The 25,734-nt window shown below is 44.2% G+C and overlaps 1 protein-coding gene across 1 annotated transcript in view; it reads right to left on the bottom strand.

Moving 5' to 3' along the window:
• KIF26B (kinesin family member 26B) overlaps positions 1–25,734 on the bottom strand; it is a 505,242-nt gene that overhangs the window by 258,981 nt on the left and 220,527 nt on the right. Inside the window, 1 exon segment of the mRNA XM_020915263.2 lies at positions 2,172–2,341. Coding sequence (XP_020770922.2) covers positions 2,172–2,341 — 170 coding nt within the window.

The raw sequence follows: 25,734 nt of genomic DNA, 5'->3' as shown, positions 1-25,734 counted from the left end.
CAACACTGTTGGTTTCCTCCCAGCAGGAAACACTGCTCTCCCTAAATACTGTTCATCAGGGCCCCTAGCCCCTTAATTCTTCCTACATCAAAGCCTTTTTCTGTTTTGTTTTTCTTTTTGTAAGTCAGTCAATCTGTAAAAATTTCTGGATAGATTGTGAACTGAAGGCATTTCAGTACTTCAGGAGATCAAATCCGGTCTGGGCACTGAATGTTCTTGCCTGAAACGAGGCTGGGTAGTCACCCAAGGCAAGCTCAGTCTCCCTCAGCGGCAGGGACCTTGCTCTCTCCTGGGGTAGTGTGAATTGTGAGCTAGTTCTCGTTCATTCTGGGCTGAGAGAGCCCTCCCTTTTATCTTTAGGTTTTATTCGGCCTCTGTCCACTTAATAGGATGTTTTATACAACCATCCAAATCCCTCTTTTATATGATGGGCCATGAGATAGCCAAGGGCTCCCATCTCCAGAATAAACCTGCCAGGACATGCCTTCCTAGTTCCTCACCACTTGGTCACCCTCCTCCGGACATGTTCTAATAGCCTACCTAGGACCTGGGGTCTTCTGTGCTTGTGGCATTTCCTCATATTCTGTTTCATCTCTTTCTTCTTTCCCTGAATCACATGGATATGACCTCCCAGTAAGCTTGCACAGTGGTCCAAGACAACACAGAAATTCACATACAGAAAGAGCTAACATGATGGACTCTGTTGTCAGGTGGCCACTACATATATGTTTCCTCTTATGTCCTATTCATTCAAGTTGGCCCAATTGTTCCTAGGACAATACACATGGCACCAAGGAATAATCGGGACCTCAACACTAGTCCTCCAACAAGCTCCGTGTGTGGGCTTTATCATGTCTTAATCCCAGATGTCAGTCTCTGTTCCTCCTCGAACTCACTCCCTTCCTAATCAGAGTCCCTTCATCAGGTTTGTGCTTTGGATGTTACCATTCCTAAGGATAACAAGAAAAGCCGAACAATGTTCCTTCTTACTGACACTCTAGTGACATCCATGAAAGTGAAAGTCGCTCAGTCATGAGCGACTCTTGGCGACCCCATGGACTGTAACCTGCCAGGCTCCTCTGTCCATGGACTTCTCCAGGTAAGAATACTGGAGTGAGTGCCCATTCCCTTTTCCAGGGGATCTTCCTGACCCAGGGATTTGAACCTGGGTCTCCTGCATTGCAGGCAGATTCTTTACCTACTAAGCTGCCAGGGAAGAGGAGCTCACGAATCTTAGGTACAGAAAGCTTTCTATGGTTCAGTTCCGAGCATCAGAGAATGAGTCACAGAGAAAAAAGCAGAGGAATCTGGTTTCCATTTCTGACTTTGCTATAAACTACCTCACAGTTTAACTTCGGTCCTCAGTTTCCTCTTTCATAAAACAAGGGATCAAATTAGACAGTCTCTGAAGTGCTTTCCTGCCCAGCTGTCCTTTGTCCCCTGCCCTGTCTCTGCCGTGTTGCTAAAATTAGGCAGAAAACATTGCTGAAATACCTTTCTTTTTTATTTCTCAGCATTCTTTTTTTAAGTTTCTGGAATTAGCTGGATAGTTCGACAACTATGCAGCTAGTCTGTCAAGAAGGAAGAAAACTGCCATCTATTTAATAGTTAAATTTTAAGCAGTTCATTTTCTGTAATTAGAATACATATCTGGAAACACCAGCCTTGGGGCTGCACCCATAAGAGTCCGCATCCTGTGAAGACCATCTTTAGAGCCACACATTCTCCACACAGGTTCTCAATGCAGGCAAAGTTTGGCAACGTCTGGGGACAGTTTAGTCTGTCACAACAACCCAATGGACATGAGTTTGTGCAAACTCTAGGAGATGGTGAAGGACAGGGAAGCCAGGCATGCTGCAGTCCATGGGGTCACAAAGAGTCAGACGCAACTGAGTGACTGAACAACAGCCACGACCAGGGAAGGTACCACGGGAATCTGGCAAGTAGAGGCCAAGGATGCTGCTAAACATTCTACAAGCACAGGACAGTCCTCACTACAAAGAATTATCTGGCCCAAGGTGTCAATGAGCTGAAGTTAAGAAACTGACTTAAAGAGCAAAGTCAAACAACAGCCCCAAAGTCTTCCTGGTGTTTTAGCTAAGCTGGTCCACTTGAGAGGCTATTCAGGTGGGCTCACCCGAAAGAACTGAGGCTCTGGACACCTCTCTTACCTGGCGAAGAAGGACGCGGCCACCGAGGTGCCCGAGGAGGTCTCGCTGGCCACGCAGGAGCCCTGCGGGGCAGGGACGCCGCTGCAGGCCAAAGGCTTGTCCGCATTGTAGCGATTCAGCGCCGCCTCTGTCAGGCCTTCCCGGCCAGGCTCTGTCATCAGCTGGGAGATCTGACAAGGAAAACGGATATCGCGCTCATTACCTGTGGCTCATGGCATTTCCTGACCACCACTGGCAGCATCTCTGTTTGGGGTTGAGGCCAGGGTGCAGGGGAGATGGGGGTTGGGGGGCAGGGGTGGACTGACAGGAACACTTCCCCACATGCACTCAGAGACACGTGACACGTACACACTGCATGTAGTGTCTAGGGCTTCTCTGAGGCCATTTCCCTGCATTTTAGCTAGTATACCTCATTTTCATTAAATGTAATGGAATAAAATGATCCTCTGACATTGTAAGTTTCAATTACGGCTGTGTCTCCCTTCCATTTGGAGGTGAAAGCAGGAGCCATTAATCAACACTATTTGCAGCCCAAGAGCAGACCAGTAAGACCAACTAGTGCTGCTTTCTTATCAGGGATGGCCTCAGTGCTCTCAAACAGACAAGTGGGGCAAAGATATCATTTTCATTAAGGCAGAAGTGAGCCTGCTAATGAAGAACCTAAAAAATTAAACAAAACACTATTTGTTACTGTTGTTGTTGCTGTAGGCAGTCAGCAAAGAGATGACTTGGAGGAGCTCATAAAAATAGATATAGTCCACCATGAATTACTAAAATTTTTTTTCTTGGAGGGTTTAGACCATTTCAACAGATTTAATTTTCCTACTGGTTCATTAAGATAAATGGTTTCCATTTTATTTGCGATAATTGACTTCATGATGCAAATTCTAGTGGATGGGAATAGGTCCATTTTGCCTAAATGCACATAATAGACCATGAAGAACCATACTTCTGGGCAAAGTTAGATACCTGTACAGAAATACACTTTTGGAAAGTGCTAATCCCATGACAAATGCAACAATTATGCAGGCAAGTCTAAGTGTGCTGTTTTGAAAGCCTGGTACTTTAAAACTTCAGTCTACTTACAAAAAGGAAAACTGTTGGGTTTTGTTTCTTTTTAAACTTTAGTTTCCTTCAAAAAAAAAAAAAAAAAAAACTGGTCTCCAGGCAGTTCAAACCTCTTAAAGGCTGAGTGGAAAATGTTTCTAATTGCCTAGAAAATGCAAGAGCAATAAGGCAAAGATCAGGAACAGTTTCTACTTTGTAACTGAACAGGCCAGAAGGCCAGTGAAAGAGTCCATTTGTTAACCTTTGAACATAAAACATTTGTACTTTCCATTATTAGAAGAATAGCGATTACTCTTGAGCCCCATAGACTTGAGACTGCTCTGCTTCAATTCATGCTCTGACTTGGAAAGCCTTGGCATTATTCAGTTGTAACTCTGCCAACACACACTTTCTTATTCTCATTCATTAAATGCATGGTAAGGAAACTCAGCCTATATCAGCAAAAGAGGAGGGCCGGCAGGAAAGACAGCCAATGGCCTGGAGGACGTCCCCTGCAGAGACAGGGACTGCTGCCCTGGGGCTTCCTCTGCTGCCCATGGGGTGTGGGCTCCCCTCAACCAACTGCCACTCTACCAGAGGAATGAGGCCGGCTGGAGAGGGGGCAGCTGAAACAATCAGGGACCTGGCCACCGCCATGCACTCTTGTCAGCACAAAATGGGTGTTTATGAAGCACTGGTGGTACATGATGTCATCCTGGACAATGTCCCTCCAGAAAACTTCAAAATGTGTAGCACCATTTTCTTTTCATCAAGCAGCTACAATCTAAGAGACACATGTACTGCTTTTAATACACACAGACAACTGAAAAAAAGTCAGTAAACCAGTTGCGTGAGTTGTGCAATTTGTTACCACTTATAAAATGCGTTCATTGGCTGTAGCTACCATCTGATCTTCTGCTTGTGTTGTTCCCTTTTCATTAATGTCACTATAATCTGAAGTTTGGAGAGAAGGGACTGGAATTCTTCTGCCTCTCTATGTCTGAACAGTCCTTGCAGATGCCCTGCGAACCCACAGAGAACACACTAGGATGTGTGGCAAATAACATGATGGCCTAACACAGAGGTAAGGGCTTCCGGGCAGTTCCAGGTTCCTGAGTCTGGCCCAGGAGAAATGCAAGGATCCTGTGGGCGCATGGCTTTTCACAGTGTCACCCAGCAAATGAATTTCCATGCACTGGCCTCCTTAAAAGAGAGCTATTTGGTTACCTTGTGCCAAGCAAGAAACTCTCACTCTTGAAGAACTGGAGATTAGTGGACATGGGACACTCAATTCTTAAGCCTCTAAATACAATTACTCAATAATCAGTTGCTTTTATTTTATTTTTATTTATTTATTTGCCTGCACCAGGTCTTAGTTGTGGCACACGGGGTCTTCGATCTTTGTTGTGGCAATCAGGATCTTTTGTTGGTGGCGTGCAAACTCTTACATGCAGCATGCAAACTCCCAGCTGAGGCGTGTGCAGTCTAGTTCCCTGACTGGGGATGGAACCTGGGCCCCCTGCATTGGGAGCACAGACTCGTAGCCACTGCACCACCAGAGAAGTCCCCTCAGTTCCTTTTAGAAATTAGAATTAGAGAATGTTTTAGAGCTAGAAGTGATGTCAAGGTCATCCTCTTTTTCTTAATTAAGGAAACTGAGGAGCAGAGAAGTGATTTGCCCAGATGAATGTTGGTTAAGACCAGGATACTGACTCCAAGGCCAGCACCAGCCCCTCCTCTTTTCCTTGACCCCCTCTTTTCCCTCTCTTTCTCCTAATTAAAAGAAAAATTTTACACATATAGAAAAAAAATCAAATAATGATCAAACATATGACAGGGATTATAAAAAACAAAAGTTAACATTTTATATTTTAGAAAAGAGATTTTAAAAGAAATCAAATCACATAGAGAATTGAACTGCCCATGTCCCTGGTACATTTCCCTTCCTCCTGGTTCCCCCTTTCCAGATATGGTCAGTGTTGTGGTTTTGGTGAGGCCAATACTTTGGCCACCTGATGTGAAGAACTGACTCATTGGAAAAGACCCTGATGCTAGGAAAAATTGAAGGCAGGACAAGATGAAGGCAGGATGACAAAGGATGAGATGGTTGGATGGCATCACTGGCTCAATGGACGTGAGTTTGAGCAGGTTCCGGGAGTTGGTGATAGACAGAGAAGCCTGGTGCATTGCAGTCCATGGGGTTGCAAAGAGTCAGACACAACTGACTGACTGAATTGAACTGAATCCATGCTCTTCTTCATCATGTGACTTCCATCACATCACACCCCCCAAGAGCTTGGTTGAGCTCGCCCTGTGGTTCCTTTGGAGCATTCTCTAGGTTTTGTTCTGCTTGTTCCAAAATGGGAAGGGGGCGCCCTCTCAAATGCCGACTGTTGTACAATCTCCCCACCTAAAAGTTCATGTTATTTGTAATTAACACCCAGTGTCTTCTTCAGGGATTACAAACTTTCAGAAATAATATACAGACAGCTACAGCAATGCTAACTGACCTCCCCCTCAATCTCTGCACTCCAGAATTCCAGCCTCCCTCAAGTTTCTCAAACAGGCTCCTCTTGCAACAGGGCCTTTGCACACGCCTTCACTCTCCATCTGGAATGCTTCTACTTTTCCTTCAGATCCAAACTCAAGCATCACTTCTCAGAAGAGCCTTCTTCCAATCTCCCTCCAGCCTCTGTGGAGCTTTTACAGAACTGCAGTTCTTCCTTCAGTATCTTTACCTTGGTTTCTAGGATGTGTTTAAGAGTAGGTCATTGGGGCTTCCCTGATAGCTCAGTGGTAAAGAATCCTCCTGCCAAAATGCAGGAAACATAGGTTGGATCCCTGGGTTGGGAAGGTCCCCCAGAGAAGGAAATGGCAACCCACTGCAGTATTCTTCCCTGGGAAGCCCCATGGACAGAGGAGCCTGTCGGTCTATAGTCCATGGGACTGCAAGGAGTCAGACAAGACTTAGCCACTAAACAACAACGACAACATGGTCTCTCACTACACGAAAGCCCCAGGATAGTAGATCAAGGGTTATCACCATATTCCCAGAGATCAACACAATGCTGGGATGTCCAAAACATATTTTTGGAATAAATCTGAGCTATTATTATTTTCTACTTCTCATATTTATCTAATTAAATATTTTTTCCTTAAGTCCTTTAAATAAGAAGTTCTTAGTTCTTTTAAAAATGTCACTGTATTTCTATTTTGTATGCCTGTTAGGATATACCAGTATTTTCCCTCTCCCGGTCACCACCCAAGTGTAGTGTCCTGGATCCACTCTGTGCTAGCTTAGGGATCAAGAGCTACCTCTTTTTCAGACCTGTAATTCATTCGTTCATTTCTTCACATGAACAACCACATACTAGGTACTTAGTACATGCCAGGTACTGCGGCAGGCATACATGCTAACATTTCTTACAGTCTCCTGTATCTTCAGTAGTTACTTTTTTTCCCTTGAAAGCTGTGTACAACTCACTGGCTCACTGGCCATCAGTTTTGTATACAAAGATAATCCACAAAATAGCTGGCCTAAAGCATAACTCCTATCTATTATCTCCCCTTTAGTCAAATCTGTATGATTCTGAAAAATAGCCCAACTAGGTTTGCTCTCAACAGAGACAATGATAGCTGCTTTAAATGAACAAAAAAAAATCATATTCTAGACTATTCTGGAAGAGAGGGAGGCCCCTTGTCAGATAAGCAATGATTTTTCATATACACACTGGAGCATAGGCTTTAAAATGCTGGGTTTTGATGGAGCTCTTCTTACTATGGTACTGTCATGCTTGTTATAAAAATTTCCCTTGTCTTCAATCCCTCAAACTACATACAAGTTGTAACTGAACTGCTCCACTATAGAAGAAACAAGGTAATTGTCTACTGGCTGAAAATTGGCTATGAAACAACTATTCCCATCCAAATTCTTCCTATAGCTCTCTGAAATTGTGATAGTTTGTCACTGTACTGGTCACACATTAAGTAGAGAAGGCTAAAGATCTGTATCTATGATGGTTACAGTGTCACTAACAGAATAAAGGTGGCCCTAATACCTGTTGACCTTTTTGCTGATAATGAACCTCTTCTTCCTCTTACAAACCTCATTTGAAACAATCAATATTAGGTTAAGCAGACAAATTGGTTATTTTTCCCATTTCACAGATGAGAAAAGAGAGGTTCAGGGGAGTTAATGATTTGTCCAGGGCTGTTCAGCCATTAAGTAGGGAAGTTCAGATGGAAGTGCAGGTTTCTGACTACATTCTTTATTCTTTTTAAAAATTATTGTCAGATCTCATCTCAGTCACTGAACTTTACTGAATAACCTGGGCATCAGACTTGGCAGATTACAGGGAATAAACTTTACTTAGTCACTGACCTCCGGAGATGGAAATAGCAACCCACTCCAGTATTCTTGCCTGGAAAATCCCATAGACAGAGGAGACTGGTGGGTTATAGTCCAGGGGGTCGCAAGAGTTGGACATGACTTAGCGACTAAACTACCACAGTCACTGACCTCAAGAGATCTGAAAGAAAGCTAGACCGAAAAACTTGCAGTCAGCCAAAGAAAGACAATGTTTCCTCTCCCTCTCCAAAATAAGGGAGGAGGGGATGTAGGAATACTCTCTGTGACTTGGCAACAGGGAGCCTCCGAAATGTGTTTCTAGCCAAATCTTTAGGTCAAAGAGGTCCTTGGAGAACTGGAAGGAAGGAAGGTGTCTGCGCTCACCTGCTGGCCTTCCCGGGTGAGCAGGTGCTGACATGGGTCACTCCCAACCTCCTCCTGAAGGAAAGAGGCCCCGGGTGGGCTTATCAGCTGCAGCCCCCATCATACAACACGAATGACTGAGAGAAACCTCCCTGGGAATTCCCTCCACCCCACCGCTTCCTGAGCCAGAGCTGGGTCTCAGGAGCCACTCGAGGCAGACCCTACCGCCCCTAAAGAATTCCGATTTCCTTCCTTGATCATCCTTGTGACAGAACTAACACACACACACCCCACCCCGCATTCCCGAGCCGACCCTCCTGGGAGGCAGACCACCGACCTAACAGCACTCACTCTTTCCTGGCTTCTGAATTTTATTTCAGGGCAGTGGCCTTTCCCCCTAGTCAGGGGCCCCCAGCACTTCAAAAGCAAGTCTCTCTGAGAAGGGCCCGCTCTTTCGCTGCCAGCCATAATGAAGGCTCTGTTCTGGACAGATCTGCCCGGAAGACTCTGCTCCTCTAAAGGGCGAGGAGAACCCCAACCCCTTCACCAGTTGTGCAGCAATCCCACCTTTGGTGGGGCCAAGGTAGGTGGGCGGCATGCGGGATGGAACTGAGGGGTGGACTGTAGCGGTCGGCCCCACAGAGCCCTAGGCCTGCGGAAGCCGGATTCTAAGAGGCTGATGGTCAGACAGCCAGGGCGCCTCCTCAGGGGAGAGCGGCCAGCGAGGAGGAGCCAAGACTGGGCCCCGATTTGTTTGATTCTGAGACACTTTCATCCTGTTCTCCACACTCTGTCCAAACGCCACCCCGGCTTTAACTGTCCCCTCACGGCAGCTCTAGTGGCCCCTTCCCCACAGTCCACTGTGCAAGAAAATGCCCAGACAGCAGGAGTTTCAGACCAGGCCAGAAACAATCCGCAATCAAAAGCCTTCTTTTTAGAGGACTACCGTTTACCTCCGCTTTTCGGACAGTCCTGAATTAATTTCTTCTCTCACGACACAGTGAAAGCTACCAGACTCTTCCTGGGAAAATTCGGATCCCCCAACCTCATTCTCTCCATGTTAACATGTCTAAAAAATGTAAAATTCTAGGGGAAAGGATTCGTTATCTTGATTATGTGGGTACGTTAGAGTCTAGAAGCAGCAACTGAAAACTTGCCAGGGGGTTCTAGTCACTAATTTTAGGGGGACTAGATTTTTACCACAGGATTTTGTTTGGTTTAGTTGTGATTAAAACCTGCAGTTAGCTCCCCATCTCAGTTACACTGGACGGTTTCACTAACACAACAGTATCTGACTTTCCAAATACCACATCACATCCTTCAAGCAGTGGTCAATTAAACAGGAGATGGGCAATAAAGGAACCAGGCCCAGGGAGGAGGGGGCCTGGGTATCTGCACACATGCGTCCTTGTCCACATGGGGTCTCTGGTGTGCGTGGGAGTCCCCACTAACATTCCTATGCACAAGGAGTTGCTCACAGACCTCACAGATAAAGCTCCTCCCTTACATTTTCATCTCAGGAAAGAGTCGTGTCTTACAATCATATTTACATCTTTGCACTGACAGCTCAGGACGAGCAGCCGCATACTGGTCAACAAAGAAGTCTCAAATCTCACATTCGGTTATGATCATGACCACAGAAATCAAGACAAAAGATGTTTGGCTATTATCAACCAAGGAGGCTTTCACATTGCAAATCGCAATCTATAAGCCATTGACCTTTAACTTCCCCACCGACAGGAAGGCATCTGAGAGCTTCCAGAGTGTGACAGGTTGGGGGTTCATCTTAAATGGCATTATTGACCCAGAAAGGCATCTCCTTTTGACTCTGCTGAGGCAGCAGAAAACACCACAGTATCCATTTCCTCTGGAGAGACATTTATGGACAGCAAACGCATCCCACTCAGTCATTGTATTTAATGACATTATGACCCTAAATCCCAGAATATAACGTATAAAGCATTTTCTCTTAGGTGATTAATATTGGGATAGCTCCTTTATTGTTATTTATTATTTACACTGTTACTTAATATTTTTATGATTTTGAGAACAGTTGTTTTAGGCACAAAGTCGAGTTTGACTCTTTCTCAACCCCATGGACTGTAGCCCACCAGGCTCCTTTGTCCATGGGATTTCCTAGGCAAAAATACTGGAGTGGGTTGCCATTTCCTTCTCCAGGGGAATCTTTCTGACCCAGAGATAGAACTTGCATCTCCTGCATGGGAGGCATATCTTTTACCACTGAGCCACCTGCAAAAACAGTGATGCTCAATAAATATTTTTGATGTATGTAAGCACAAACCAATTCAGTTATCCTGAAAAAGACTAGACACAGTTAACACCAGCCCTTGGTATTGTCTATGCTGTCAGCCGTTGCACTCTTAGGGAATGAGGACAGCAGAATACACTTTCCAAAAGCCTATGTAAAATATAGATGAGATAAACAAATCTGCAAAGGACAAGGTCAAAAAATGGACCTCCAAACCAAAGTTTAACAGTTACAGCTGATCACATAGACCCTGCATTTCAGTCATAGGGTAATAGGAAGCTGTGATAATAGGGTAATAGAGAACAGTGTCCTCCTCCAGTAATCACATTGCAGTGAGATAGACTGCATTAACTTACTTCGTTTTTGCCCATATCAGAGAGTGGGGGAAGAGAGAATTTTTCTTCCCTTTCTGTATATGGGTCTTTGCTTTCACTGGAGGAATGTGTCAGTCCCCACTTGAGTCACTTCTGGGGCTGGCTGCAACAGTCCCTGGCAGAGGCCCCCTCCCCGGCAACCCTGCCCCTCCAGAGCAGGCTCCCCTTGGGGAAGCAGCTGCACTTGGTGAAGCAAGGACAGTAGCACAGAGGATTCTTGCCAACAGCCACGGATGTGTGTCTCTTACTTTGGAACCACTCCTTCTAGGGACCAAAATGCTTCTTCTATGAGTTATGTTCATTTGGTCCTGGCAGGCAGAGAAGAGGAGTTACCAGCCCACTAGGGAAGCACTGGGATGTCTCCGAAGCCTGAAAGATCTCTTCTTCTGCAGTGTCTGTGCAGGTTCGTGTGGCCTGGGCTGGCTGCCCTCGGCCCTCATAAGCTGTTCCACTGTGCTCTTTCCTTGTCTGCTTTCTGCCCCCCAGTGACTGGGTAAACTTGATCCCATTTCAACCCTAATCTCCCTCTGCCTGTCTGTTCTCTCCCTGGAAAGCAGATCTGCCTGGGGCTGAAGGGATGCACGCTGCAAAGGCGCTCCGGTCCCGTGCGCAGTGGTGAGCAGCCTTCCTGAGCAGGATTTGTCAAGGGGGCAGAGCTGATGTCACAGCACAAGTTCTTGCTTAGAAGTCTCAGCAGACACTGCAGCAAGTTAACTACTGTTGGCTCTTTTCGCCTGATGAAAATCTACTGAAAACTATGGCAGTAAAATGGGTTTCCCACTAATCTCGTCTAAAGATGTTTTAACAACAAAGAAAACAAAAGGACAAATATTGTATGATTCCAATTGTATAAGACACCTGAGGAGTTAAGCTTATAAAGACAGACGGTAGAACAGTGGTTGCCAGAGGCCTGGGGAGGAGGACAGGGGGAGCTGAAGGAGGAGAGAGTTTCAGTCTGGGAAGATGGGCAAGTTCTAGAGACGGACGGTGGCAATGACTGCACCACACATGAACACACTTAATACCGCAGAACTATTAGCGGAGAAGGCACTGGCACCCCACTCCAGCCTCTTGCCTGGAAAGTCCCAGGGACGGAGGGGCCTGGCAGGCCCATGGGGTCGCTGGGAGTCGGACATGACTGAGCGACTTCACTTTTCACTTTCACGCTTTGGAGAAGGCAATGGCAACCCACTCCAGTGTTCTTGCCTGCAGAATCCCAGGGACGGAGGAGCCTGGTGGACTGCCATCTATGGGGTCGTACAGAGTCGGGCACGACTGAAGCAACTTAGCAGCAACAGCCATGGTTAAATTACAAATTGTTAAAATGGTAAATTTTATCTTGTACATTTTACCACAATTAAAAAAAAAAAAAAAACAACTTAGACTAAGGAGCACCAGGAGACTGCTGACTAAAGGAACAGCCGGAGAATCCACTCTCTGAAAGGACTAAGAAAAAAAGCCCATGGACAGAAACCAAAGCTGGAAGGACAGTGCTCCCCTTAATTCACAACACAGCCCCACAACCATGATAACATCTCCAGGGTTCAACTCAATTATTTGGTTGTACCTGAAAGTTCAGAGCTCTTGAAGCAATGCCTGGCACATAGTAGATGCTCTAAATATTTCCTGAATGTTCTAGAATCACTTGAAGAAGTAGTTCAAGAGGAGATTGTCCTGCAGTATTAAAGCAGTAGTATTAGAGACTGCTGGTGCACAGGCCTCGCTCCTGAAACACAGCAGAGATGCTGAGATCTTCTCCATGTGAGACTCGCCTACGGGACAAAAGATTCTCTATGCAGAAACACCAAAGGGGAAAGTTCAGCTTACGTCCACTCTACCACAATAATAAAAACAAAGGAACACAACAAAAACACTACAGCATCAAAGAGTTAATCCCCTTCAGGTTGTCCCAGTGGCCTGTGCCTGCTTCGTCATTTTACAGGGTGTCACGAGGACTTCGAGGGTCTAGGCCAAGTCAGAGAAGGGGGCCCAGTCCTCCAGGGACTCTGAGGGTGAGTTTGCAGGGTGGCCTCAGTGACAGGACCCACCAGCCTATGCCCGCAGCCTACAGGAGATGGGGTCAGCCAGAGCCCTCAGCCACAGCGGCAACGGGAGAGGAAACCAGGAGAGCCAGAAGCGGAAAGCCCCCAGCAGAACTGGACCCTTGGGTTAAACCGCATTTGAATTCTGCACACTTGCCAAGTCAAATGCCATCCTTTCTCATCTTCACTCAAGTGACTCCACTCACGTCAAGTCACACCTGAACAGTGGGTTAACATTCTTTCCATGATGGGGTATCCTAGAACTGGGTTGGTTCAGATCCTCTCCTTGCCACTGTTGACTTTTAGGCATTAACGCTTTGGTTAATTTTCCTACAGCCCTCGGCATGCTGTCCACAGAACAGAGGCAGTGCCACATAACTTGAGCCTGGTTCCAGACCTGGCTCAGTCCTCACGGCTCCCTGGCACATAGATCACCTCTCAGACCCTTCGGTTGCCTTAAGTCTGATAAACCCCCCATGCCGTCCAGTCACCCCCTCCCCCATCAGCACCAAGAGGCCATGATGGGATTCCTATGTTCTAGGGCTGGATGTTTGATTACCCTTATTATCTTAGCTTGCTTTGGCTATAAATTTTATTAGTGGCCATAAAATTATCCATCCACAGCGTTTGACTCAGTGACCTCTTGCAAAAGAGAATTGCACACACCGGTGCTACTGGGGCCTGGGAGAAGCCACCTTTTCCTCACCCTTAATTTACAGCCTCGCCTTTATCCAGGGTTCTGCCCCGTGTGATGAGACTCAGCAAACAGAGGAGGCTGCTTGTGCTTCATGATACCCGTTATCAGGGCTTAAATCTGGCCCCTCAGCACAGGGTGACTGTCTTCTTTTATCCTTTGTGCTGCAACCAGGCAAAGGGGCAGGGCCACCCAAAAGCTTTAGAAAAGACTGAGGTACACGGTGCAGCAAAAGACCAGGTGCATTTCTGTTTTGAATTCTTCCCTTAGATTTCTTAGTTCTGAGATGTGCAGCTCAAGGAAGAGCTCAAATATTCCTTTAAAGAATATCTGATAACAAATGATAAAGTCTTACCACTAACCTTATAGTGTTTCTACATATGCTTGTTGTTGACTAGTTGATTAGTTGTTGATTAGTTGATTAGTCGTGTCTGACTCTTTTGCGACCACCTAGACGGCCAGTTCCCCAGGCTCCTCTGTCCATAGGATTTCCCAGGAAAGAATACTAGGGTGGGTGGGGTGCCATTTTCTTCTCCAGGGGAATCTTCTCAACCCAGGAATCCAACCTGTGTCTCCTGCATTGGCAGGTGGATTCTTTACCACTGAGCCACCAGGGAAGCCTATTTCTACATACAGATACATGTAAACAGGTTGACTGAAATTACTTTTAATACCTACTCCTCAAGTATGCTTTGTGGGGTGGTTTGATGACACATTCAAAGACAAATAATGATACTAGGAGTCGAGCTGACATGATGAGGTTAGTTTCAGCCTGAGAGAATGCTGAGAAAAGACATCAGACATCCTTATGGAGCATCATCATATTCCTTATTGTTTTTGAGTCAGGTTCTATTCTAAGAGCTTTGTGTATGTGTTGCCATATTTAATCCTGACCACAACTTTATGAAGGAGGCACAACTGTCACCAAATAATAGTTAAACTCTGTCTGCCACATGGAAGAAGTCCGGAGGAGGTAATGTCGCCAGCTTCCCTTTCTATCCTTGAGTTTTCTATCTTGCACTGATCACATCCAGAGAATTCACAGCTCTTCAGCTATGGCTGGCCCATTCAGAAAACATGGTAACAGCCAACGAGTTGATGAAGAGCAGAGGAAAGGATCATTTGAATAATTTCTCAATATGCACGCAGACTTGCTCTATCCAATGTTTGGTGATTTTTATGATCAAAGGAAAGTGAACTCAAATGGTCTGAATCTCAGTGTAATTGAGTTCACTTTCAATTTGCAACTAAGCAAATTCAGACTGAGTAGAGCAGTCAAAGGAAAAATCACAACCCTCATCAAGGGTTAGGCCAGAGGTGACTCTTAGCTCGGCTCCCAAAACCTGGAAGGACTACTAATTTTTCCATGTGATGAATCATGTGGGCTACTCTTTTACTGGGGGAAGGTTACCATTGCTCAGGGAAGCCCCAGATAAAGTCACTGGGGCTTTATCACTTCTTTATCAGCAGTGATAAAGAATCCACCTGCCGATGCAGGAGATGTGGGTTCAATTCCTGAGTTAGGAAGATCCCTTGAGGAGGAAATGGCAACCCATTCCAGTATTCTTGCCTGGAGAATCCCAAGGACAGAGGAGCCTGGCAGGCTACAGTGCATGGAGTCACAAGAGTCAGACATGACTTAGCGACTAAGTCACCACTACCACCTACCATTGCTCTCCACCCTAAACACTTCCAAGAGCCACTGCCCCAGGAAGCATGCCCTGAGCAGGCTTCCCCACCCTGAATGATTGGGGCCACGCCTCCATATGGTCTCCACACCTGCCCTTACATCAGAGCATTTGTTTTATTTCATTTTGTAACTGCCTGTCATGGGTCTCTCTTCCCAACTAGATGGTGAGCCCAGTGAGGATATGGACTGGGTCTACCAGAATGGCATGGTGTCTGGATATGGAATATATCTAATAAATACACCAATTAAATAAAAATGAACTTAATATAGTGGGGATAGGATTACTGGAGATTTGTTTGCTTTTGAGCGCAGGTGCGAGCTCAGTCCCTAAATCATATCTGACTCTTTGCAACCCCATGGACTTTAGGGCACCAGGCTCCTCTGTCCATGATTCTCCAAGCAAGAATACTGGAGTGGGTTGTCATGCCCTCCTCCAGGAGATCTTTCCAACCCAAGGATCTAACCCACGTCTCCAGCATCTCCTTTATTGGCAGTTGGATTATTTACCACTGAAACACCTCGGAAGTCCTTGTTTTTGACGGATAAAGCTTATTTTCACCTGATTTTTAAAACTGTGAATGGGCTACATAAAGCTCTATTCAATAAAAATAAGATATTTCAGCATATACTTCATTCGATACAGTGGTGACACAAATGACTAGAGTGGGGAAGAAAAGGCAAACAAGAGACAAAGAGGCCAAGGAACAGAGACAAAGAAAAAAAGAGATGAACAGGAGAAAGGGGAAGAAAAAGAAAAACAAAAAAAAAAATTATAGAAAAAGATTTTTAAAAAGGAGAGGAGATCAGTTTCTCTCAGCCAGCTTGAGTTGAGCACGTGATGGCCACAGTTAGGGAGCTGGAATTCTCTGGGCTATTGGGCAATCGATCCTAGGAACACAGTTTCCAGGAGAGACAGAATCAAGATCGGAGGTTGAAGTCCCTCTGCCTGTTCTTGTTCTTCCTGGTACCCAGAACCCTGAGGTGCATGAAGATAAAAAGTGTGAAGGAAGACGTTTAAAGACTCATAGGAACTGCCCTGGTAAACCAGTGGCTAAGACTCTGTGGTCCCAATACAGGGGGCCTGGTTTCCACCCCTGTTCAGGGAACTAGGTTTCACATACTGCAACTAATACCTGGCACAGCCAAATAAATAAATATGTTTTAAAAGACCCATGTCACAAAACTGAGCCATTCTCTCACCCTTTTCCAATTAAAAAACATAGTTCTAACTTCAGGGGCAAAAGCGGGGGCTTGGAATTGCTCATGTAACTTTTACAGATGGCATTGTTTACTAGTTATGGTTCCAAGAGAAAACACAATAAGATTAAGAAACTGAACATTAGATTACAGAACTGATGTAGCATTTAATTCTAATACAGACCATGGCCTTTCCATCCAGGCCTGACCTGCTGTGTTTATACAACATCATGCAGCTTTAGGAAGCAGTCCCTTCCCAGAACATGCCACTGTTCTTCACCTAAGTCTTAGCTAATGCTTGGAAAACTTTCAAGAAAACCAGCAGTGCGTTATGGCCTGGAATTTACAATGTGCATTCCTTGTAGGCACCTCACTTCCTCATATTTTCCTTGAGCTCTCGTGAGAAAAAGTCAAGAGGGACTTGAGACAATATTTTTCTGTAAGTGACTTACCAAGGTCTGCAGAAGGGCCACTTCACTAAAGGCCAAAGCAAGCTGGCGTTCTGGGGACAACCAGCTTGTCACTGTCCCAACCAAGGGGACAATGTTGAGAACTTGACAAACAAAGGCATGTATACACACATACACAGACATATACGTATGTGTACACTCACGTGTGCATGCACTCTCACACACACACACACACACACACCCAGCCCTCAGGATGCTGGGATGGTAAACGGAGAGTCCACATACAAGAATGGGTGAAGTTTGCAGCTGCTGGAGTCTTGATCCCGGAGACCTAAGAACACAGGTCTGCAGGGCTCCCAGCACACAGGAAGGGGCCTGTCCTTGTCTGGAGTCCTTGGAGGAAGCTGACAGCATGGAGGTTGGCTCTAGACTGGAGGATTCATCCTGTTCTTCCTTGGCCAGCTCAAACTACAGTGACCAAGAAGAAATGCCCAGACTGGAGACAGGCTGGGCCAAATGGAATTGCCAGTGGAATCCCAGTGCCAAGAAAAGGGTGTCCCATGCACCAGGCCCTTGAAGGGTTATACTGAATGAGAGGATCCAATTCTGGATCTGACTTGATTGATGACAACGTGAGGGACTCAGGGCAAGTCATTTCCCCTCTCTTAGCCCAAATTTTCCCAGGGAGGGGAAGTCGTGAGTCTATGTCTGGGATAAAATGAGATAATGCAGTTCTGGGGCTCATTATCACATATAAAGCAGGGAGGTTTAAACATATTCCTGTTTCATCTTAAAGTATGTCCCTAATTTAACATTTGTGTGGGTTTATGCAAAAACATACATATACATCAACTCAACAACAACAACAAAACAGAAAGAGTTCCCCAGCGCAGTACCAAACCATTGATGGTGAAAGGGGGCTGATTCTGTCCAAGCGATCACAGACTTTCGAGGTTGCAGCTTTGAACTGACCTCACATCTTCTGTTTGCCAGCCACAGAATTGGCAAATCCTACAGACAGAATGTGGTCCACTGGAGAAGGGAATGGCAAACCACTTCAGTATTCTTGCCTTGAGAACCCCATGAACAGTATGAAAAGGCAAAAAGATAGGACACTGAAAGATGAACTCCCCAGGTTGGTAGGTGCCCAATATGCTACTGGAGATCAGTGGATAAATAACTCCAGAAAGAACGAAGGGATGGAGCCAAAGCAAAAACAATACCCAGTTGTGAGTGGGACTGGTGATGGAAGCAGGGTTCGATGCTGTAAAGAGCAATATTGCATAGGAACCTGGAATGTTAGGTCCATGAATCAAGGCAAATTGGAAGTGGTCAAACAGGAGATGGCAAGAGTGAACGTCAACATTCTAGGAATCAGTGAACTAAGGTGAACTGCATTGGGTGAATTTAACTCAGATGACCATTATATCTACTACTGTGGGCAGGGATTCCTTAGAAGAAATGGAGTAGCTATCATGGTCAACAGAGTCCGAAATGCAGTACTTGGATGCAATCTCAAAAACTACAAAATGATCTCTGTTCGTTTCCAAGGCAAACCATTCAATATCATGGTAATCCAAGTCTATGTCCTGACTAGTAACACTGAAGAAGCTGAAGTTGAACAGTTCTATGAAGGCCTACAAGACCTTCTAGAACTAACATCCAAAAAAAGATGTTCTTTTCATTATAGGGACTGGAATGCAAAAGTAGGAAGTCAAGAAACACCCAGAGTAACAGGCAAATTTGGCCTTGGAGTACAGAATAAAGCAGGGCAAAGGCTAATATTCTGCCAAGAGAATGGACTGGTCATAGCAAACACCCTCTTCCAACAACACAACAGAAGACTCTACACATGGACATCACCAGATGGTCAACACCAAAGTGAGATTGATTATATTCTTTGCAGCCAAAGATGGAGAAGCTCTATAAAGTCAGCAAAAATAAGACTGGGAGCTGACTGTGGCTCAGATCATGAACTCCTTATTGACAAATTCAGACTTCAGTTGAAGAAAGTGGAGAAAACCACTAGACCATTCAGGTATGACCTAAATCAAATCCCTTACGATCATACAGTGGAAGTGACAAAGAGATTTAAGGGACTAGATCTAACAGACAGAGTGCCTGATGAACTATAGATGGAGGTTCGTGACATTGTACAGGAGACAGGAATCAAGACCATCCCCAAGAAAAAGAAATGCAAAAAGCAAAATGGCTGTCTGAGGAGGCCTTACAAATAGCTGTGAAAAGAAGGGAAGCAAAAAGCAAAGGAGAAAAGGAAAGATACACCCATTTGAATGCAGAGTTCCAAAGAATAGCAAGGAGATATAAGAAAGCCTTCTTCAGTGATCAATGCAAAGAAATAGAGGAAAACAATAGAATGGGAAAGACTAGAGATCTCTTCAAGAAAATTAGAGATACCAAGGGAACATTTCATGCAAAGATGGGTTTGATAAAGGACAGAAATGGTATGGACCTAACAGAAGGAGAAGATATTAAGAAGAGGTGCCAAGAATACACAGAAGAACTGTACAAAAAAGATCTTCACGACCCAGATAATCATGATGGTGTGATCACTCACCTAGAGCCAGACATGCTGGAATGTGAAGTCAAGTGGGCCTTAGGAAGTATCACTAAAAACAAAGCTAGTGGAGGTGATGGAATACCAGTTGAGCTATTTCAAATCCTGAAAGATGATGCTGTGAAAGTGCTGCACTCAATATGTCAGCAAATTTGGAAAACTCAGCAGTGGCCACAGGACTGGAAAAGGTCAGTTTTCATTCCAGTCCCAAAGAAAGGCAATCCCAAAGAATGCTCAAACTACCACACAATTGCACTCATCTCACACACTAGTAAAGTAATGCTCAAAATTCTCCAAGCTAGGCTTCAGCAATACGTGAACCATGAAGTTCCAGATGTTCAAGCTGGTTTTAGAAGAGGCAGAGGAAGCAGAGATCAAATTGCCAACATCTGCTGGATCATCGAAAAAGCAAGAGAGTTCCAGAAAAACATCTATTTCTGCTTTATTGACTATGCCAAAGCCTTTGACTGTGTGGATCACAATAAACTGTGGAAAACTCTGAGAGAGATGGGAATACCAGACCACCTGACCTGCCTCTTGAGAAACCTAAATGTAGGTCAGGAAGCAAACGTTAGAACTGGACATGGAACAACAGACTGGTTCCAAATAGGAAAAGGAGTACATCAAGGCTGTATACTGTCACCCTGCTTATTTAACTTATATGCAGAGTACATCATGAGAAACGCTGAGCTGGAGGAAGCACAAGCTGGAATCAAGATTGCCGGGAGAAATACCAATAACCTCAGAAATGCAGATGACACAACCCTTATGGCAGAAAGTGAAGAACTAAAGAGCCTCTTGATGCAAGTGAAAGAGAAGAGTGAAAAGGTTGGCTTAAAGCTTAACATTCAGAAAACTAAGATCATGCCATCTGGTCCCATCACTACATGGCAAATAGATGGGGAAACAGTGGAAACAGTGGCTGACTTTATTTTTTTGGGCTCCAAAATAACTGCAGATGGTGATTGCAGCCATGAAATTAAAAGACGCTTACCCCTTGGAAGGAAAGTTATGACCAACCTAGATAGCATATTAAAAAGCAGAGACATTACTTTGCCAACAAAGGTCCGTCTAGTCCAGGCTATGGTTTTTCCAATAGTCATGTATGGACGTGAGAGTTGGACTATAAAGAAAGCTGAGCATGGAAGGATTGATGTTTTTGAACTGTGGTGTTGGAGAAGACTCTTGAGAGTCCCTTGGACTGCAAGGAGATCCATCCAGTCCATCCTAAAGGAGATCAGTCCTGGGTGTTCATTGGAAGGACTGATGTTGAAGCTGAAGCTCCAATTCTTTGGCCACCTGATGCGAAGACCTGACTCATTGGAAAAGACCCTGATGCTGGGAAAGATTGAGGGCAGGAGGAGAAGGGGATGACAGAGGATGAGATGGTTGGATGGCATCACCAACTAGATGGACTTGGGTTTAGGTGAACTCCAGGAGTTGGTGATAGACAGGGAGGCCTGGCGTGCTGTGGTTCATGGGGTCACAAAGAGTCGGACATGACTGAGAGATTGAACTGAACTGAACAGCAGCCAAGGAGCAATTTTCACAAAAATATTTCAGTGGAGCTGAAAAGTCCTTAGATAGAGTCTAGGCCAACTTTCATGCGCAAACATGGAGGGATTATGGTCCATATTGGTGAACTGAGTTGTCCAAAATCATACATCTGGTTTGTGGCACAGCAAGTCAATTGCAGCACTTATTTAAAAGGGCATCAGACAACTAACACTAGGACCACAGAACTCTAAAATGATTAAGAATTCCTAGAAACACATAAGAGACATGAAGAGTCAGGGTCTGAGTTCAGCAACAAGCCAGGGGCTTGGTTCTAGCTGAAGAGCTGGCTGCAGGACCTTCACGAAGTTAATCAACCTCTCTGCCACTTAGCTTCCAAAATCAGGGATCTGCCATAAGGAATATCAAATAAAAACACTTTCAGACATCCTTTTCCTCAAATAACAGCGGCTTAAGACTCTAAACTGATGTTTCAAAGTCTCTCATTGAAAAGCTGCACAAGAGTAGGCAAATATTTGTGGGCTGACCTAAAATAATCCTGTGAAGAGGTCTGGAACTGTCCCTTGGTCTAGTCCCTTCTGAGTTTAGGATCAGTCACTCTATACAGCTGGTAATTTCCACTTCTGTGTGTTCATACACATCCAGAATTCTGGGAACAGCTCAGCGGGGTTGCTTCCTGGGAAACTCTTGATTATTAATCCCAATCAGGACAGATCCTAATCTTGTCACCAGGCCCATGACAAACTGCATTTGATGGATTTCTGAATCAGTTCACCCAGGGGATCTGGATGCTTAATAAAATACATTTATTTACACAGGCATGTTTCCATTCTGTATTTCACTAGTAAAAATAACACTGAGAATGCTTTAGAAGTTTAATAACATTTTGTTGTTCAGTTGCTAAGTCATGTCTGACTCCTTTGCAACCCCATGGACTGTAGCCTGCCAGACTCCTCTGTCCATGGGATTCTCCAGGCAAAAACACTGGAGTGGGTTGCCATTTCTTTCTTGAGGGGATCGTCCTAGATCAGGGATTGAACCTGAGCCTCCTACATTGGCAGGTAGATTTTTTACCACTGAGCTGAGGGAAGCCCTTAATAATATTTGACTATCCCTTATATCCTCAACCCTGAATTCTCAAATTCAAGGATATTTAAAAATCCTGGACCCCATGAGTTGTAAAATGAAATTCATACATTAGCTTTGCTGTTGTTAGATTTCTTCAAGTCCATATTATTTTCTCAGTACCTCTTCAAGCATCTTTAAACAGAAGACTCTTTTAACATCATTAGCAAAGAGACAAAGAGTTTCTGAGTGAGTTGAAGCCAAACTTGTAAAATCTTGTATGTCTTTACTCAAACCTATTTTTAATCTGCTTGGGCTGTAACATTCCATCAGGTGTCCTAATTTCTTCACCTGGTGGCTCTGCTCAAATTTCTTCTCCGTTCATTTAAGATGTTGGTTTTCTTGTCTATTGTACATGCTACGGCTTTTCCCAAAGCTCAGCTGTACTTTCCACTTGTCAGAACTTCATAATATGGGTCAGGCCCAGCAAAGTCAATACCAACTAACTGATTGTGAGCCTATCTAACTAGATTCCCCCAGCGAGCAACCTAGAGCCAGCAAGATTGGCAGACTCCGACACCTCAGGGATCGCAGCCAACGCTGTGCTTTATTCTCTCTCAGAGTGGGACCCGTGAGTTCATCTCTTCCACATCTGCCCTTTTGTTACAAACCTTGAGTCCCTGGAGTCTGCTATTTAAAACAGAGCAGATCTTTGGGGATTCTTGTCTTTCATTCACAATTGAAAAGCTATTCATCCAATCTTGAGTTAAAAGACTCTAAACTGTGTTAACAAATCAGCCTGGTTTCAATTCTCCCAAAATTGAATTATTCTCCTAACAACCTCTTGAGAGAAAGCAACAAAGCATCAACATCTCAGCTGAGTCTGCTGGTCATCTTTCCTCAACTCCCCAAACCTTGATTCTACCCTTAACACAAAGTAACACTGAAGTCTACAGGGCTTCCACATATGGGGCACCCATGCAAACGGATCTAGATTCTCAGATCCAGAGTATGGAATCAGCAAAGCCATCACAGAAAGAAGCCGATGGCCCCAAATTACGATTTTCAACACCAACTGAGAATACATAGAGGTTGTAGTAACCCCTATCAGCATGGACGGCAACACAGCCATTTCGGAAGGTCAGGTCCATAAAGGCAGGGAATAAATCTCGCCTTTGGAGTACCTTTCTCACCCTGAGCAACCCTCTTACAGTAAGTACTGAGAACTGCTCTTTGACTTTCTACATGGCCTATCACCAGCACATTCACACAGAGTTGGTAAGAGCGAAAAAATACATAGACATTTTATAGCAGCTTAAGATTTAGTAGACTGTTTTTTCCCTAGAGCCCAAGATGAGGCCAAAATAAACAAGCACACACAAGGATACACACATATATAAACCCCAGAATTGCTCCTGTTGGAAGAGCAATTCTGCCAAGCAGTGTCTTTGCAAAAAAATGAAAACTACTCCTCTGGGGCAATTTTTAATTGAGTGAGGCTGAAAAATGGAAGAGATATGATTGTCATAGATACGTGACACTAGAGACTAAGAAATCCACTGAGAAAGTGGGCAAGTATGGTGCACATTAGGTTTAACTCAGAGCTATGGGCTGTCTGGGACAGAGACATTTGAGAATTAGTAAACAGACCTACTAAATAATAAAGAACCTTGGATTAGATGGGCTCTAAAAGGAAGACATCACAGAAGCAGGGCTGTAGGAAGTTACAGAAGCTCCTTCTTTCCACAGAGACCCTAAGAACAATCATAGTAACCAACTGTCTAGAAGAGCTCCGATGTTGATCTACCCAGAGGGAGAAATGTACCAGATGTCTAGAGGAAAACTTTTCCCAAGCATGTGTTTTTGATGTGTAGGTACTTCTAATGTATAGAATCCAAACCTTTGCAGCTTTCTAATTACCAAATTGTAATTTCATTAATGTCCCAGACAGACCACAGCTCCGAGTAAACCTAATGTATACCACGCTTGCCCACTTTCTCAGTGGATTTCTTAGATAGGCTTTAGTGTTACATATCTATGACACTCATATATCTTACATTTTTCAGACTCACTCAGTTAAAATTTGTTATTGGCCTCCTAAGTACATTTACATATGTCAAATCTGTTCTCCTGAATTTTGCTCCAGGAATTATGTTCGCTCCAGATTGCAGGCTTACTCTCAATTTTTAACTAGCCATCAGGAGCGAAAAAGCAGTATTTATGAAAGATGCTTTACCTTCAGATTCTAGAAACACTTCCCTCCAATCCAGGTCAGCACAGGGAGCATTTGCCACATCCAAGGGTCAAGCATAAAAAGGCAGTAATGGGAATAAGAGGAGTGGGCCCCCCCACCCCCATCTAGCAAGCCTGCCAAAGCACAGACAGGAGGCACTCGGATGAAGGCACCCCATTTAAAGGAACTTTGTTCTGTTTGTGCTTTGTTTAAATCCCAGAGTGGGAGATGACCCACAATAAGCCACTTGAACTTTTTTTTCTGTAAGTCCCCAGTTGAAATACAGTATGTGGGAGTTCTTTCAATGGCAGTTATGCAGGCCTTTTCAAAAACTAAATTTGAATACTCTGCAGTTACCAACTGGGAATATAACTGCTCAATGACAGGCCTGCAAGCAAATGGAGCCCCCACTGGCCTCACTTCACCAGGTTGCCAGCCAGGCCTTCTGGGGGCTTCCCCACAGGCAGCCTTGCTTCAGCCTTCCTGGCCAGGAGACCCAGCCTTAGGAGACCCGACCTTCTTCCCAACTGACTGATATTATCTGCACTGTTGCTTATCTATTCGAAGCTGGAGTAATAAGAACAAACTCAGCTAAACTAAATTGGTCCTTTGTTTGCCATTATCATAAAAATTTTATGTAGGAACTAATAAAAACATGCTTTATGTGCACAGTTACATGGGTTTACACAGGCAATAATATCCAGCAAGTTCTATCCATAAATTCAGTTATAGACACATAGGAATAAATATTTTATCTTTCCCAGTGTTTTCATTTATCGAAGGTGCGAACACAAGTGAATGACTACCTGCAGCTTCTGAGGGCCCTACATACCCCTGCATGTCTCTCCAAGAGAGCAGACAGTTCCTTTCATAAGTTTCTGGATAATTTTCATAATTTTTTAGCCTCCTAAGAGCTCAGTATTAATCAACCCTCCAAACTCAGCGAATGGAAAGCTTTTTACAAAGTTTTAAAAAATAAATCGCTTTTGAAATGAGTTCAGGATTTTGCTAGAAAAAAATTTTAAGCAAACAAAAAGGTTCAATTCTCCTCTCGACTCGGACCTTACAGCAGATTTACAATAGATTTAATTAAAGAAGTTTAATGAACTCCAAACCTAACTCCTCTTTCCCCAAAACTGAATCACTGGGTAATTCAGCTTTCCCTTCAGTAATGCACTCTAAAAATACACTCAATGAGTTGGATTTTGTCTGTGGGTTTTTGTTGTTGTTTTCTGTTTTCTTTCCTTCCAGATTTAAACTGTTCAATAGAAATATAATGGGAGCCACAAATGCAAGCTGAGTATGTAGTTCAAAATTTGTTATAGTCACGTTAAAAGAGTAAAAAGGAATAGGTGAAATTAATTTAATGTATTCTATTTAACCCAATGTATCCAAACTACTGTCATTTTAATGTGCAATCAATCTAAAAAAATCTTACTAATGAAATGTTTTACATTGTTTTTTTATTGTCCTAAGTTTTGGAGAGCTAATGTGTATTTTACTTACAGTACAACTGAATTCAGACTAGTCTCATCTCAAATGTTCAATAGCCACGTATGACTGACAACTACCCTGCTGGACAGCAAGGGTTTAGAGAATCCTCGACTAGCCTAGGAAAGATAATTTCCAAGAAACTTCATGATTTATATGATTGCTTTTATATCCTGTGGGCACATATCTCCCAAGATTATAACTGTGAATCTAACATATTATAAACTCAGAAAATAATAAAATTACA

The sequence above is a fragment of the Odocoileus virginianus genome, chromosome 11 (genome assembly GCF_023699985.2).
Source record: "Odocoileus virginianus isolate 20LAN1187 ecotype Illinois chromosome 11, Ovbor_1.2, whole genome shotgun sequence".
NCBI lineage: Eukaryota > Metazoa > Chordata > Mammalia > Artiodactyla > Cervidae > Odocoileus > Odocoileus virginianus.
Note: the sequence above shows the minus strand (reverse complement) of the source record. Positions and strands in the feature narration are given on the sequence as shown.